This window comes from Manacus candei, unplaced genomic scaffold (assembly GCF_025592945.1).
Source record: "Manacus candei isolate 608988 ecotype Guabito, Panama unplaced genomic scaffold, ASM2559294v1 h1tg000088l, whole genome shotgun sequence".
NCBI classification, from domain to species: domain Eukaryota; kingdom Metazoa; phylum Chordata; class Aves; order Passeriformes; family Pipridae; genus Manacus; species Manacus candei.
Genome location: NW_026138136.1, coordinates 4,306,963 through 4,324,877, shown reverse-complemented (window position 1 = coordinate 4,324,877; position 17,915 = coordinate 4,306,963). Strand labels below are relative to the sequence as shown.

The 17,915-nt window shown below is 38.7% G+C and overlaps 1 protein-coding gene across 2 annotated transcripts in view; it reads left to right on the top strand.

Annotated features, from left to right (window-relative positions):
* Positions 1 to 17,915, top strand: part of GABBR2 (gamma-aminobutyric acid type B receptor subunit 2) — a 474,253-nt gene that overhangs the window by 421,242 nt on the left and 35,096 nt on the right. For both annotated transcript variants that reach the window (XM_051812706.1, XM_051812705.1), the window contains one exon: positions 7,995 to 8,105. In XM_051812706.1, the coding sequence (XP_051668666.1) occupies positions 7,995 to 8,105 (111 nt within the window). The remainder of the gene's footprint in view (positions 1 to 7,994; positions 8,106 to 17,915) is intronic.

Genomic DNA, 17,915 nt, shown 5'->3' with positions numbered 1-17,915 from the left:
AGCTTTTGTGATGGAGAAGTTGGAGTACCTAATTTTAGACAGACTTTGGAGGAGATGTACATGCTTCTGCTACAACTATAATGATGTAATTATGGGAATATACTTATTAAGTTAGTCTTAGCATTTAGAAGTTAAAAATTTCACTCAAAATTTTTGAAAACAATGGAAAGACTTGACAGTGATAAAAATAACAGAAAATCCTCCAGTAGGTTAGTGGACCACCATCTTACCATTTTGGAGAATATAAAAGAATAACTGAGGAAGTTAAAATGTTCCTTCATGTTAAGAAATAATCCTTTTTTTATTTGCCCCTGCCCAGAAACTATTAATTTACCAGTGACTGCACAGGGTGATAGTGGTCTCCAATGATGTTTGGCTCTGAAAATGTCACACAACCCCACATTATGCTTCTTCTCTCTTCTCCCACACCTCACATCTTTTTACATCCTCTTAAGGCATGGATTTTTCACTTTCTGCAAGAAGTCAGCATCCATTTGTTACTGTTGTCACTGCAATGCAAATAAGCATAGTAACAAACATTTTCATAAACCATAGATCAAAAAAACTATAGCATTAACCAGAAAATATAGGATGATCATAGAGGTGAGATTTTTTTTCCTCCTTGACCCAAATAGCTGGGCGCAATAGAGGGCCTGAGCATTTTTCTTGCAGGAAAAAGTAACTGATGATAGATTCTGCTTGTTGTTGGTTGCAAATCTGCCTTACTTACAGGAAAGGTGTTAAATCCCGTTTCTCTGAGTGCCACAGAAAGGATGGTAAGTCATATCCTTGCCTGCAACCCAAAACCTACCCACTAGCAAAAAGAGCCCCATTATCTGCAAAAAGAGCCTCTTCCTTGGTTCCATCTGGGGCCACCCAAACAGTTTGCTCATGGCTGTCCCCTGTGGTTTGGTTCTACTCTTCTTCTTTATGCATTTGCCATAGTTCCAGAAGAAAGCTGTCTGTTTCCATTACCGTAAGCAAGGAGATATTGAATTCCTTCAGTCACCAGAAGGAGTGACTGGTGTGGCCTCCAGCATAGCCGGAAATCTAGCTAGGAAAGTTAAAAAAAATGGAAACAACTGCCAGTCCGGCTTGTGAGGCACAGTTCTGGGCAGCTTCATGGGAGAGGAGGGGAAAATACTCATACTCAGTTTGTGAAGCTGATACCAAGAAGAGCACATTTCTGGAAGAATCTGTGCAGCGCAAGAGGGTCTGGATAGTGAAAAAGGTCTTCATTCCTCTGACCTACTTTTCTTACGCATCTTAGCCCTTTGCCCTCCCTTCACAGAAAAGGACGTGTTCTACTGCTCAGAATACTTTATTAAGTCTTTGTAACACTTGTCCCTCTGCCTTCATGCACATACATGGAAACGTTTCATTATCCAGTCACTAGATATGCAATTGGGGCAACATTCTCTGAGGAAATAATATGATGTGAAATTTCTACTGAAGCAATAGCTGAGTGGAGTGGGAAGACTCAGTCACAGTTGTTTGAAACACTCCATGATACAAGCCAATTTTGCCTTTTCCCTTTCATTTCCTAGTCTACAGTTGTTCGCAGGGATCACAGGGGTTTCTTTACTCAGTCAAAACTACTATTTTGCATTTTATGTTAATGCAAATAAATGAAACTGCTTGGATTAGGGGATGGTCTTAATAAAAATAGCAAGAAATCTCTGGGAACCTTTTGGCTCTCAAAACCCAGTTTCATCTAAACAAAATGAACCACCACAACAGGAAAATAAAACTCATGAAGTGAAGTGATGTTATAAATAATGCTGATGGGAGATTTTTTCTATAAGTAAGTGTATGGACAAATTCACTATAAAAGAGCTTATAAATAGCTCTCCTGGCATTTTATCATCTTTAAATCATGTTAATTTACAGTATGTACACTCGCTGATTTATGGAATTATTTATACAAAAGACAGATGGGGACCTAAAAAGTAAGTTTCTTTTAAATATATTGCAGAGTGATATCACTGTGTCTGTATTACCAAAATTTATTGTTTTGGGATAGTAGGAATTACAGTGGTTATCTTTGACACTTTGGGGTTTTTTTCCTGTCTTTCTTTGCTCCCATCCACTTGGAAGTTTAGACCTGGATTCTGTATATGTAACAAGCTGAGTAATGTAAAATAGCATCGTCAATATCCTTGAAGCCCTCAGTGTATTATTTCTTTTTTCCCTGACTTACATGGTACATCTTTTTTTATTCTTTAGAAAACCAAATTGAGAAAAATGACTGGATAAAAAATAAGAATATATATATATTGATATTCTGGCAAATGTCATTTCATTGTGTCATGATTTCTAGGTAGCCAGCCATTACAGAGTTACTGTTCCATACTAAAATACCACTTAGAATTATTTTTTTTTTTAGAAATTAAAAAATAAACAGGATTTCTTTTGAATTGTGGGAAGAGTTTAGCTGTTGAAGTTTTTATGCAGCCAGATAATGCTTAAAATCCAGTCCATTGACTCAGGTGGGGTGGGAAGAAAATGACTGAAGCAGAAAATGCCCTGTAATCCCCCTGGACAACCTAAAGATATCCTTTAGTTCATGTCACGAGGGCAAGGGGTGTGCATTCAGATCTACGTGCATTCAGATCTTCTGTCCTGAAATACTTCATACCTCAGTTCTTAATCATTATAATGTTACAGAAAAGTTCAAACTCCTCAATTAATCTTGAAGAGAAATTAAACTGGCCACTGGACTGTAAGAATTCAGTAATAGTTTTGTACTTGGTTGAGCTACTGCATAACAAGCAGTGTGATTCGTAATGTATCTGAACTCAAATTTTAATATGAACAAAGACAAACAAGTTTTTACTCTACCAAATTTTTAATTGGAAGATATTCCAAATGAGCTACCCCAGCTTAGTATTGCATTTCCTAATTTGCATTAGTGGAAGCTATGACTGTAAAACATAAAAAATATATGAAACAAAAGGGATCCATTTCCTGGAAAATCTCTTTTTCATATCGCAGTTGTTTTGCTGTAAAAATGCCTTCAAATTATTAAGTAATTGGAAAGTCAACAGAATCTGATCCTTCTTGTTCTCTTTTCATCAGTAATTAAGAGCCTAGCTCTCAATTTCACACTGCATGCTCAAACTGTTTAAATCTGTTTGTGAAACACCTTTACAGAACTTATAGAATAAGCCAACTATAATTATCCTTAAATAAAAAAAAAGGTTAATTTAAGAAGTAAGGATGATCTTCTAATTTAGCAAAGTCTGAATTTTAAGACAAAGAATCACAGTTGAGCTCCATATGACTGTTAAATGTGCCAAACTAAAAATGCCAGAGTTATCTAATTCATGCTGGTTCGATTGAAACCATTTAAAGGGAAGATAAAACAGACACTGGGATGGTATGTTAACATGTTAACAGTGTGACAGGAGAGTATGATCCTGTGTTTTCCTGTACTATGGGGACTGCACAGTTTATTTTAAACCTAGTAAACAGAAGCTGGAACTATTTACCCTTTGTTCCACATCCATCTCCGGAAAAGTCTGGGGCCTAATGTTCTGATTCTCTCACTGGTGAAACTGCAGTTTCAGAAATGGCACAGTGTCACACCAGAGATCTGCAAAGTTTCTTCTCATGCGTGCTGAGATTGACCACCTGCAAGCTCTGTCACACAAGCAACACCACAATTCTGTACATAGAATCATCTACTGTACTGGCCAAGGGACCTGAAGAAGTGACCGTGTAAAAGTAGTACTTTAGGAAGGTCAAGGACTTTTGAATACTGTGTACTAGCCCACTCTGTTCTTCCTGGACATTTGCTGGAGGAAGTTTCCCATGGAACATAGACCCTTTTAAGACCTCTGTGGAGCTATAGAAAAGGAATGGCTATAAAGAACAAATAAGTCAAAGATACATTAGCCATCATACAAATATCTCCCTTTTCCAGGGGGATTTTGGCCACTATAGTAGCCACTAATAAATTATAGTTATAGAATAAAATAAAATAAAATAAAATAGATAAGAGCTGTTTCTATATGGATCATATAGCATCATCGTGCCCAGAAGGCACAGGTGCCTCAGTCTATTTTGCCCTGTCTTCCCACACCTGAGCTTAAGGCAAGGAATTCATTGAATACATTTGTTTATTCAAGTGGAACCAGATTCTTAAAGGAAATGGACATAATCATTCAATTAAAATGGCATTTGCACTTGAAGCACTGTCTTTCTGCCTCCCTAACACAGGACACTTTGAAAAACAACCTAAATCAAGCCTGTAGTTTGGTATTGCAATCCATACATACGCGAAGGAAACAAGAGTCTCGGTGCTGCTCAGCTATTTGGAGGGGATGTAGGAAGGTAGGAGGCACTCAGCAGTCTCTGTCATCACAGGGTCTCTCCTGGAAATTTCCCTGATGGTTCCAGGTAGTTTTAAGCTTCAATTGTCATTCTGGCAATACCCATCTAAGCCGTCACTCACCTGTTATGATGAGGATTTGCCAGCACTCCAGGCAGACTGAAGAGCAGAGGCCTACAGAATTGACTAATAATAGTTTAAACACACACACACAGAGGATATAAACTTTCTGTGGATAATCTGTTTACCGGTTTGGGTTGCTTTCTAGACCTAGCTGATCTCATGTAAAACAAGCATTTTACTGGTGATGATACACAACTCTTGTATGAAGTGAACAGATTAAACTATTTATGTTCAACTGCTGAAAGCACTCCAGAAATTGATGTCAGTGTCAGAAATCTTATTAGGTTTCAGAAGAGGTAGGAAAGCTTCAGACTAATCACAAGGCAGAAGGTCTTCAGGCTTTTGAGAATGACATCTGAAGGGCATTGAGACTGTTTTCTATAAAAGGAAAGGGCAAATTTCCAGTACATATATAATCACTGGTAGCATTTATGTTGTCATCCTCTCTAAAGCAGTAACAAAGTGCACAAATGGTGGATGATTAGAGAGGTCAGTCAAGTGTCCCATTCAGCTGTAATTGTAGAGTTTTTAAAAATTCTTTTGACATCAGAAAATATCATATTTTTTTTAACCCAGCTTTTTGCTATGATTAGTTAATTCATGCAAAATCAGTGAAGAAACAAAATGGCAAATTAAAAGCAGTATAACAGGAATGTCATTTTGCAGTAGCAATAAGTAATCAGCAAAATCAGTTCACTGTAAAATTATTGCTACCTGTCAATGTTTAACTCCACATGCACAGAACTTTGGTAAACTTTTGTTTAAAATACCACTACCTAGCAGATCTGGAAATTGTTTTGAAAAAGTGCTGCCCCATGTACATTTTTGCTAATGCTGCAATCATTATCCTCTTTCCCTGCTCCCACTAGAGCACTTCACGAGATTTCCCTATCTCCCAAACACTGTTTTATTTAATTAACATAAATTTTAAACTATCATGCCTCACAAAATCTGACAAACTTCCTACTAAGGAAATGATGGTTTTTCTCTAATAGTATTTGAAAACAAGTTATGTTTTCCATTTCATCATTTTTCTGCCTGGGTCTTTAAAGAGAGTTTTTGAGTAATGAATGGACATATGCTTTCCAATTTTGAAGCAAATAAAATTAGAGAATACCCACATAGGGAAAGTAAAAATATAATCTGCCACAGATCAAATAGCAGTTTTCATTTCAGTAATATTCTTAGAAACAAGGAACTATTCCAGTTACTTATAGCTGGTTAAAAGTGGTGGAATCCTTCAGTCCAAGTGTGACTGGAGTTTTCAACAGGAACAAGTGAAATGAACCACATCACATTGTCCATTGCACCAGGTGGAAGACTAAATTATTTATATACTTTCTTGTTTCAGAAAAGGATGAAACCAAAATAGAAGGAATACATGACAGGAGTGATATGGAACTGGGGAAACAAAGAGAGACTCTTGTGCTGACTCATCAGTGTGAAGGAAAAAATAAAGAAAACAGTCTGATGACCACATCCTTAAGTTTTATGTAACTTCCGTAATTCCAGACCATGAGGAATGAAGTTGTTGGCAGGCTTAGGTGTAATTTAGAATTTCAGAAAAATGACTCTGCCGTACAGTCCTGTTCACACATCAGTTACATATTCAGAGCTCTGTGTGAATGATTTCTCCTGTGAACTTTACTTCGTAATAGAAAGAAATTATGTTGAACATAACAGGTTGTAACTTTGATGTGAAACAGTGTTTTCAGTGTACCTAAAATTTAACATTGGGCTTGTGTCACTGATGATGGAGAATAAGGGAGTTCAACTGATCCCCAGACAAACATTTGTAACATCTTAAATGTTGTGGATGACACTTAATGCTTACAGTCATTTCAGTTCTTCAGCTAATGGTTGTTTGCCTGACATCAACAACCATTAGGATGGAGTCTCTCTGGGAGACTTAATATTGCTGCCGTCAGTTTTATCTTATTTTATTTTAAGACATCTTTTTTCAAAGAGCTTTATTTTGCTGTTCAGGGTTTCTACAGAAGTCCAGGATAGGAATAGGTTTTAAATGTTAATGTCTTGCCTACTGAAGGATTTGCAAAGAAAATTGTGAATCCTTTCACTTTGCAGTGCATAGCACAAGATTGTTTGGGTTTTTTCCACCACCATCTATGTACTTATTTGTTACATTATTTTTTTACAGTATATGAGGTATGGGGCAGTGCCACACATACAAAAATACCAGTGGAAGAAAGTGAGATGCAGATTAATGCTGTGACCACTGAAATTCATGGCAAAAGTCATGCACCATCAGAAGCAGCAAGAATAAGCTTTAGGAAATTATTCAGATCCTTCCAAAGTCCTTCTACATACAATTCTACATTTCATTCTACATTAGTAAAAACATTATTTTTTCTTATATAATAGTCATTATACTTCTGTATGACACATTTTACTCATGTTGTTCATCAAAAAGGAAATTTGCAAAGCCCACTGAGACAACCAGGTACAGAAAGTTATGTCTGGGTTGATCTTAGTTTGGCTGAAGTTCAGATACAGTGTTTCAGAGTAGAAAGGAAAAATAGCTTTCAATATTATGTAAAGCACGACAGACTGCAGGTACACATGTCTCAGAATAGCCAACAGGAGTGTTCTGTGGTATATAAGTAAAACAAGATCTCTTAGAATCACATACAAAAAGATCCTTGTGTTTTTATATAACGTACATCATTAACAAACAGTTTAACGGTTTGACCAGATCCTAATATATGTTCTAATTGCACACAGAATAGTAGCTAGTACCCCTTTGCTCTGTATGTTCTTTCCCCTGTTTAAAAAGCAAAAAAAAGGTGAAGAGAGCAAGGGTTGGTTCTTGAAGGTTTTTCTTCTCAGTCTTCATACAAACAGTCCTGATAGTATCCAAGTCCTCTTGACTCTGCAATATTATACAATCTCCTTTTCAAAATAAATGGAAGGCTACAAAGCTTCCAGCAGTATTGCATTTTTTATAGGCAATCCCTGGCTCTAAAGGACTTTTTTATTTTATTTTTATGATTTATGCTCTCTTCTAAGCTACTGTTGTAGTTTCCATAGTAAATGATCTTTGATTTAGCTCATGGTTATCAATGAAAAAACACCTGAAACACAGCAATGTTTCATACATTGTTTATCAGCCATTTGCCAGTGACACAAGAACCACAGGTGAAAGGAAAGATGAATTTAAATACATTCATTTTCATTCCTGTGCTTTCAAGCTGTTTGCCTTGTAGAAAAATTAGACGTCCTAAAGCTGATAAATGTGACTGACAGTGTTAAATACAGAGTGACTTCAGACATTTTCTTTCTGTTTTGCAGTAGATGTGACCTCACCATGTGGTAGCTGTCATGCAACTGTTTCCTCAGATCCTTGTTTTTCACCGTATTTCTCTGCAGGTTCAGGGGTCTGCACTCATCACAAGTTATTTTAAAGTTGTCCACTCTGTATTCTACACATCCTCAATCAACTGAAAATAGATTTAAGATCCACTGAGGTGTGAATGCAAAGGGAATCTGAATCCAAATATTTCATATTTTATTTTTGCAGCCGGACCCTGCAGGCAGAGACATCTCTATCCGACCAATCTTGGAGCACTGCGAAAACACCCACATGACAATTTGGCTTGGGATTGTCTATGCTTATAAAGGGCTGCTGATGGTAAGCATAGCTTTTTCTGTACAACACGGATTTCAAGCTGTTATTTATGATAGGCATGAACTGAATTATATTTACTTTCCTGATGGTTGGGAGTGAGTTAAGACTGCATTGAGTACAACTTTTATAATCAGATCTGGTCTAAAGTTCATTGGGCAATAATATGTGGATATATGCATGCCTAAAATAAATAAGATATTAATAGCACTTAAGTGGAATACCATAAATATACCATGAACCAAGAAATTCAATAATGAAAAGATGGGTCTATAAATGAGGCAGCTTTATAAATAAAGAGGCCAAATCATCTGAATTCCTGTAGGTTCTCCAAAAAAGTAGGGTTCTAGGTGTTTGCCTCTGAGTTGAAAATGTCCTTCAGGAATAGTCACAAGATACAAGATTAATTTGGGGCCTGAATGAAAATAACCCTTTTATCACTGAGGCCCATCTCCACAAAAAGGTTTAGTTATTTAAACAGACCTCAGGAACCAGGAACCTTGAAGCTTGATAGTTAATTAAAAAAAAAAAAAAAAAGAGAGAGAGAAATTGTAAAGATGACTTTTAGTGATGAAAAGCTCCCAAGCCTGAAGGTTTTAAAAATATCTGATTTTGACAGCACTGACCAGCAGAACACCTATCTTGAGTTGAGCCCCATCTGGATCCTAAGCCTAGATAAACATTAGTCTGCACTGCCCGAAGGATTCAATCTGTTCTGTGAATTTGTAGCGTGCTGGTTCATTAGGACATCCATGAAAGACTGGATCAGCTGCTTCCACTTGGCATGGTTGGTGCTGCTGCCCAGGGCTAAGCCAGGGAGACAGAGTTGCTGGTGCCTGGACTCCTCCTCTTCCTTCTCCACTGTGAATAACTGCTCTGTCGAGTCCTGCTGCTTTTCATGCTGCTTTTTTCAGGCTGAAAGCTCTTTAAATATCCAATATAAGGTTCAACAGGGAGGGATAAATTCTGAACAGTTGTTTTGTCATCAGACTGGTCTGCTGGGGTGAGCTTTCAGGCAAAAAAGGCACTAGCACCAAGTGCTTGCAGCTCCCAGGTGAGAGCTCTGATCCTGGAGCTACTAGCCAAAAGGAATCCTTCTCATATTTCCATTTAATAATTACTTTTTTTAAAAACCAACTTTAGGTGTAGATTCTTCTTTTTCAGAGAATGTCCAAGCAGGCTGTGAAATCAAAAGCTAGGACATACTTGATCCCTCCAAAGGGATCAGGAATTAGCATAGATTCCACACCTCAGCATGTGTTACTGGGCGGCTCTGAGTGGCTCTAGATTCACAGTAGCCTCAGCATGTAGCACAGAATTGAGACGTATGTGTCTTGAAGGCAAGGAACCAGAAGTTAGGAGCCATGACATTGACCAGCACTGGGGCCACAGCTTTACAGTAAGATATAACTGTCCATTGGCATAAAACATTATTCTTTATGCAAAAAACACAGCACACGACCCAAAATTGTACCTGAACATTACATGTTCCTTTACACACCAAGGAACTAGTCCAGCTCAAAACAGATTGCTACAAACAAAAGGGAGCGAGGGCTCCTTCAGGCTGTCAAAGCTGTCGTACTCCTCTGCAGGGCACATCTACAAAGACTTTTGTGGAGCTGGGAGCTTCTGAAATTCCTACTTATATTTCTTTGTTTGATTCTTCCTAGTCTGAATAGTGTCAGTTTCTGATTTTGTCTCTTTTTTAAGACAAATCTTCCAGAGGTATAGTTAGACTGGAAAGCATAGCTTTAGTACTCAGTTGCTGGCAAGTTATTTAACTTTATTACAATATTTGCATACTTTGTGCTGGTATCTGTTTGGTCTGTTTGTATCTATTGGGTCATTGATTTATCTTCAGGGATGAAGTTCTTAACTTTTCATCCCTTTTCTAGTATACTACTTTACTCATGGTTTCACATATCTGCCCTTAACTTAGGAGGGCAAGTTTAATTTTACAAGATTTGTCTTAGATAATTTGTTAAAAGGAAAAAAGTTTTTCCTGCTTCTGTCACTTTCCAATCCCCTTGTATAGAAATTTTAAGCAGTTCCTTTTGCATTTTTCCAGTTAGAATTTACCAGTGTTTCTTATACAATTGCTTAAGGCATTTTTGTCTGTGAATATGTTTGAAAAGTAACCAAGTAAATATGCTTAATTTTCCTAAGGTCGTGTAAATAGACAAATCAAATTAAAATCCCTTTAAAAGTACTCAAGGACTCAAACAAATGGTAGAGGGGTTTCTGTTTGGATTGGTTTGGATTTGGGTTTTTGCTGTTTTTTTATAAAAATAACTTCATTAATGTTTTCGATTAAAAATTAGGAAGGGAAAATAGCGGCATAAATTTTTAATTTACATTCTCAGGCAATTTTCTTTGATGTTTCAAGTTTGAGTTGTGTTAGACAGTAACCAAACTGTATTGGTTCCCACTAGTCTGTTGCCCTAGATTCATTTGTCAACATATTTGTTGGACTATTTTCTACAAGGTATTTGACTCTTTAAGTCTGCAAGCATCATTTGCAAACTTATTTTGCAAATGCCATTACTCACCATACTTATTTCAGGCGCAAACTGTTTGATAATCAGCAGTGAAATATGCACTTTTTATTACTCCATTGCCCTCTTATCACACAAATCACTACATAAGAAAAAGGAATATATTCATCTGAGTCATTTAAATAATTGTGATGGTGAGTGACATGAGGACAAGAGAATTGATGCATTTTATCTCATCCCCAAAGATGTTTCTGTATGCCACACATAATTTGTCTTCAGAACAAAAAACAGAACTTCTCATGTTACTGTATCAATTTATAAACGTTTACCTGATACAAAATTTTGTGGTTTGTAATAATGAAATATTTATATCTAATTTAACTTGCTATATACTAAACATCTAGTATTGCTCATTACAATTAGCAAAGCAATATTTAAGGTGAAATGGCTTAGTGATATGCTTGGGTCAAAATTATTTACCATGACTTCTTGTCTCAAAATGGGAATTCAAAAAATTGGGTTAACCTAAAAAAAACTTTTCTTTTGAAGTATGAAACAATACTGTCCATTTTGATGTTTTAAATGCACTGATGCAGTGAATAAATCACTCAGGGTAGGGCAGAGCACAGAAGGGCAGGAAAGGGAAGGGAAGGCAAGGGAAAGCAAAATAAGGGAAGGCATTACTCGCCAGGATGCACCAGATCCCTCTATATTAAAGTAAGCAAACTTTAAAAGTCAGATTCACAATTCTTCAATTGCCTTTGAGGGGATGTGAGGAATTGCTTACTAACTGCATGAAGGCTTCTCAGTTATTGGATTCATATTCCTCAGGACTGGTGACTAGAGAATAATAGGAAGGTGATCATCCTAAATCTTGCCTTTACCATTGTGTAAGTCTTCTTAATGACCAATTTATTAGTCTTCTCAAATTCCCCCATACTTATGGGATTCCATGTTTTCTCCCATCTCAGGTTCAGCTCCTAAAAGGCTACATTCGAGTTCAAGGTCTCTCTGCATGTACATGTTGACCATCACAGAATCACAGAATCAATTAGGTTGGAAAAAACTTCTGAGATCATCGAGTCTAACCTATGACCAAACACCACCAAGTCAAATAGACCAGTTGCATGTCAACTAGTCAATTCTAGTATGTCAAGCTTTTGATTTCTGATGATATAGACATAGTTGAAAAGTACCTTTTTTTCATCCATTCCAAAGGATGATAGAAAACACACCATCTTAAACTTGTCAGTGATGTGTTGTTAGTGAGTGCACTAACATATTTCTGAGGGGTATGAGTTATTTTTCTGATCTCAGCCAGAACAATACCGGACTAGACTCCTCTCTAATGCTTTGCTTATTAATCACACAAACTAGTCTTGTCTACTATTTGATTCCTCTCTTCCTGATAATGCTCTTAATTAACATTAGACTCAAGGTGTACATATGTTGGAAGTTTTATTTTGTCCCTGACAAATTATTACGGGTATGTTATTAAGCTACTGAGAAACAGGTTTTTGCGGCAAAGGTGTGTTTTCAGCTTGACTGTTACTCTCTGTATCAAATCCTACTCTTTTCCCGTAAGTGTTAATTGAGGCGTTTTTAAGCCATAATAATACTGACCACTTCTCATACAGTGTTTTTAACGTATCATCCTTAGCTAACCTTGCTTAGGATGAAAGTATCAGAATTTCAGGTAAGGAAAAAAATAATGCATATGCATCATGGGACTTGATAAAGGTCACTAAGAATAAGAAATTTAATTTCTTCTAATGATTCCTATTCAAAAATTCCAGTGGCCACTATAGTTGATATACTGCACAACACAACTCCGTAGTTGAATCCGTGGCTGATCAGGAGGGCTTTAAACTAGGTTTGAAGGGGGAAGGGGTTGGAACCGGGCTCTCCAGTGATCAGCCTAAGGATGGAAAGCCTGAGTTAAGAATTAAATCAACAGCCCACCTGAAGTGCATGTACACTAATGCATGCAGTATGGGCAACAAACAAGAGGAGCTGGAAGCCATGGTGCAGCAGGAAGGCTATGATATAGTCGCCATCACAGAAACGTGGTGGGATGACTCACATGACTGGAGTGTTGCCATGGATGGCTACAAGCTCTTCAGAAAGAACAGGCAGGGTAGGAGAAGTGAAGGGGTGGCTTTATATGTTAGAGAGTCTCTTGACTCTGTTGAACTTGAGATCAGTAACGATAAGGTTGAGTGCCTGTGGACCAGAATCAGGGGGAAGGCCAACAAGGCCGACATCATCATAGGTGTCTGTTACAGACCGCCCTACCAGGATGACGAAGGGGATGAAATATTCTACAAGCAGCTGGCGGATGTCTCGAAATCGTCAGCCCTTGTCCTTGTGGGTGACTTTAACCTGCTGGATATCTGCTGGGAGCTCAGTACTACAGAGAAGAGGCAGTCTAGGAATTTTCTGGAGTGTATAGAGGACAATTTCCTTCATCAACTGGTAAATGAACCTACCAGGGGTAAGGCCCCGCTAGACCTGCTGTTTACAAACAGAGGAGGGCTGATGGGAGATGTAGTGGTTGAAGGCCGCCTGGGAAATAGTGACCATGAAATAATAGAATTTTCAATACTCAGAGATTCAAGGAGAAACAACAATAAAACCTCTACGCTGGACTTCCGGAGGGCAGATTTTGACCTATTCAAAAGTCTAGTCCAGAGCATACCCTGGGAAACAACCCTTGAAAACAAGGGGTCCAGGAGGGATGGATGTGCTTCAAGCAGGAAGTTTTGAGTGCACAGGAACAGGCCGTACCGGTGTGCCGAAAGGCAAGCCGGCGGGGAAGACAACCAGCTTGGTTAAATAGGGAGATTCTGAAGGAAATCAGGGATAAAAAGAGAGTTTACCGACTGTGGAAGAAAGAACTGGCTACTTACGAAGAATTCAGGAAGACAGCTAGATCATGCAGAAAGAAAATCAGGGATACAAAAGTGTAATTTGAAGTTAAATTAGCCATTTCTGTTAGGGATAATAAAAAGTCCTTCTATAAATACATTAATAACAAAAGGAGGGGCAAAGAAAACCTCCATTCTTTGAGGGACTTGGAGGGAAACACAGTTAATAGAGATGAGGAGAAGGCTGAGGTACTTAACACCTACTTTGCCTCAGTTTTTACCAGTAGGACAGGTGGCCCTCAAGGCAACTGGCCTCTGGAGCTGGTAGACAGAGATAGGAAACCAAATAGTCCCCTTGTATTCCAGGAGGAAATAGTGACTTACTGAGTCACCTGGATCCTCACAAGTCTATGGGACCAGACAGGATCCATCCTAGGGTAATGAGGGAGCTGGCAGAAGAGCTTGCCAAGCCGCTCTCCATCATCTTCCAACAATCCTGGCTCACTGGAGAGGTCCCATATGACTGGAAGTTGGTAAATATCACCTCAATCCATAAAAAAGGCTGCAAGGCTGACCCGGGTAACTACAGGCCTGTCAGCCTGACCTTGGTGCCTGGCAGAGTTATGGAGCAGATTATCCTGTGTGAAATCACACAGCAGCTACAGGAAGGACAAGGGGTCAGACCCAGCCAACATGGGTTTAGGAGGGGCAGATCCTGTTTGACCAACCTGATCTCCTTTTACGATCAGGTGACCCACCTGGTGGATGAGGGAAAGGCTGTGGATGTGGTCTATCTGGACTTCAGCAAAACCTTTGACACCATCTCCCACAGCATACTCCTGGAAAAGCTGGCAGCCCACGGCTTGGACAGGGGCACTCTCTGCTGGGTCAGGAACTGGCTTGAGAGCCGGGCCCAGAGAGTGGTGGTGAACGGGGCTGCATCCAGTTGGCGGCCGGTCACCAGTGGTGGTCCCCAGGTGCTGGGCCCAGTCCTTTTTAACATCTTTATCAATGATTTAGATGAGGGGATTGAGTCCATCATCAGCAAATTTGCAGATGACACCAAGTTGAGAGGGAGTGTCGACCTGCCGGAAGGCAGGAGGGCTCTGGATAGACTTGAGAGATGGACTGACTCCAATGGAATGAAGTTCAACAAGGCCAAGTGCCGGGTCCTGCACTTTGGCCACAACAACCCCCTGCAGCACTACAGGCTGGGGACAGAGTGGCTGGAGAGCAGCCAGGCAGAAAGGGATCTGGGGGTGCCAATCGACAGGATGCTGAACATGAGCCAACAGTGTGCCCAGGTGGCCAAGAAGGCCAATGGCATCCTGGCCTGCATCAGGAACAGTGTGGCCAGCAGGAGCAGGGAAGTGATCCTTCCCCTGTACTCTGCATTGGTGCGGCCACACCTGGAGTACTGTGTTCAGCTCTGGGCCCCTCAGTTCAGGAAGGATATTGAGGTGCTGGAGCAGGTCCAGAGAAGAGCAACGAGGCTGGTGAAGGGACTTGAGCACAAGTCCTATGAGGAGAGGCTGAGGGAGCTGGGGTTGTTTAGTCTGGAGAAGAGAAGGTTTAGAGGTGACCTCATCACTCTCTTCAACTACCTGAAGGGAGGTTATAGCCAGGCGGGGGTTGGTCTCTTTTCCCAGGCAACCAACAACAGGACAAGGGGACATGGGCTCAAGCTCTGCCAGGGGAGGTTTAGGTTAGATATTAGGAAGAAATTCTTTACAGAGAGGGTTATCAGGCATTGGAACGGTCTACCCAGAGAGGTGGTGGATTCACCATCCCTAGAGGTTTTTAAAAAGAGATTGGACATGGCCCTTAGTGCCATGATATAGTAATTGGAGTTGGATCAGGGGTTGGACTTGATGATCTTGAAGGTCTTTTCCAACCCAATCTATTCTATGATTCTATGATTCTATGATTTGTGAAGCCAAAAAAAGTATTAATTCAACTAAAATATATCCTTGGGATAATGTTCAATCTTAGTTTCAAGTCTGAAAGAATCTTCTGTTTTCTGAGGCTCTCTAATCGCTAAGTTGAATTTGTCTTACTTCCAAACCTTGAACCTTGGTGGTCTTGCATATATTTTATCCCTCTTTCTCTAAAATGACTTGGTGCCTTTATTTCTAGGCAAACTTCCCTGCATTTGGCCAAATTTCCGTGATTTTTCTAAAACTCTTGCTCTTTATTGAAAATGACATCTCTGAGTTGCTCCTCCTCTTCTTCCTCTGCATCATTTTCAGCTGTGATATTATAGTCTCCTTCAAGTCAATGTACATCTACGGGACAGCTTAGGTTAGGAATTTTTAGAAACCTATAATTATCTTTTTGAGTGGCTTCTTGTTAATAGTTATATGTTGAGATCAATTGTGTAGATTTCAATCAGTTTAAATTTGTTGTATTGATTTTATAACATTCTATTTTTAAATAACAATACCGTGCAGTATTAAGACAAACAGTACTGAGAAATCCAAGTAAGCTGCGTGAATGTGATTAACTCTTATTCAGTTTCACAATCTCATTGAAAAAAATAATAACACGTTGAATTATATTCCTATCACTTTTTTTTTCACTTATTGCCTGAGTTCATGTGTCAACCATTTTATTAATTTGCTTAGGATAGAAATTATAGTAATAGCTCTGTAATCACTGAAGATGTTCCACTTTCTCTTTTCCCATATGGCCTCTTTGTATCTTAACTGGAGCTTTGCCAGAATTCCAATAAATATCAACAATTAAGCCCAACAGTTCAGACACCTTCTAAATCAATTCTTAAAACTCCTGATGTAAGTTACCAGATCTCGGTGATTACAGCAGCTTGCCTTGAGAGGGTTTTCAATGAGTCCTCTGTTTTGGCAAGATGGGAGTGGATTGTTCCATCTCTATGTAAATATAGGATAAAAACACTTGTTAAGCATATCTTATCATTCATCATTACTATTGAATTTGTGATCTTCCAAGGAATGAATCATTATTACAACTCCTTTTCCTCCACATACATTTTTAGGAATCCTTATGAATTCTGTTAATGCTGCTAGCTATTAATTTACTATTATATATTTAACTACCCTTTTCACTATCTCTATTTTAGACCTTTAATTCATAAACATTATTATTAATTTCCTCTTTTTAACTTTTGTTACATTCTGTCTAGACTTTGGCCAATTTTGTTGCTTATTTGTTTTGCATTCCACAACACCAAAACAATTTTTAAGGTAAGAAAAGCTTTTTTACCCATGAAGTTTAGGGCAGATTGTTTACACACATACCCAAACATTTTGTACTTGCTGTTTGTAGATATTCCTGTTGCTTCCCCTGCTTTCTCTTCTAATAGATTCCTTTGCTTTGGTGGCTAATCCATAAGCATTACTTTTCCATTTTTTTCATGCATCTGGAAGTAGATTTACAAAAAAGGAGTTAGATACCATGATTTAGACCTTGGGCTGCAGTTGGTGCCCAATGGCCCAGTCTTTGGTTAACACTCCATGCTCTTGCCATGGTAGGCAGGAGGGCAGAGTGTTTTGCTGGGGGTAGAAGGTCCTCACTAGGTTCTCTGAACTCCAGCAGAGGCTGGTTGTGTGAGAGGCATCAGTAATCAAATACTCAGCAGAAACTCAGTCACTAATAGCATTTAGGTACCTACAAATGGGGATGGACTGATTGTCCTTGCTGGATGCTGGATGTAGCTTCTTACTACTGCTTCAGGTGTTTATGCCCTCTCTATCTGTCTAGCTCAGGAGCTGCTTATGAATCATATAGCTGTGGTGTGCAACACATGCTCCTCCTTTTTACTCTTTTACTATATTTACTCAGTGAAGGCTGGATATAAAGAGTTGGGTTTTTTGCTCTGAGGAAAGTGAAGCAGTGGAACAGGTTCCCCAGAGAGGCTGATCACCCTTTGTCCTTGGAAGATTTCAAGACCAGGATGGATAAAGCTATAAGCAGCGTAGTCTGATCTCACATCTGAGCCTGCTTTTTGAGAAGGAGCTTGCACTAGATAATTTCCTCAAGTCTCTCCAAATTATCTTACGATACTATGTCAACAGTATTGTTAATTAATCTCTTTAGCAAATTAATAAATTCGATGTGTATAAAAATGGAATAGTTTTCAAAAGTTAAAATTCCTAATTATTTTCTGAAAATACCTTTGATTTTTAACACATTTAATTGCATTCTTTCCTAATTCCCTTCATGATCAAAAAGAGTACTTGGAAGAAGGGACTGCCCCCCTTCCCAATTTTCATAATTCCAGCTCATATTTATGATGGGTTTAGCAGTAAGCTATCTGTCCCATCTTACAATGACTAGAGAGGAACATAGTTAAGCTTTCTGGTATAATTTATAGTGGTACCAGATATTATCTCTTTAATAAAACATTGACAGTATTTTAGTATCCAAAACCACATGTTTTCATATGGTTTTGTTCGATAAATTTTTCCCTACTATGG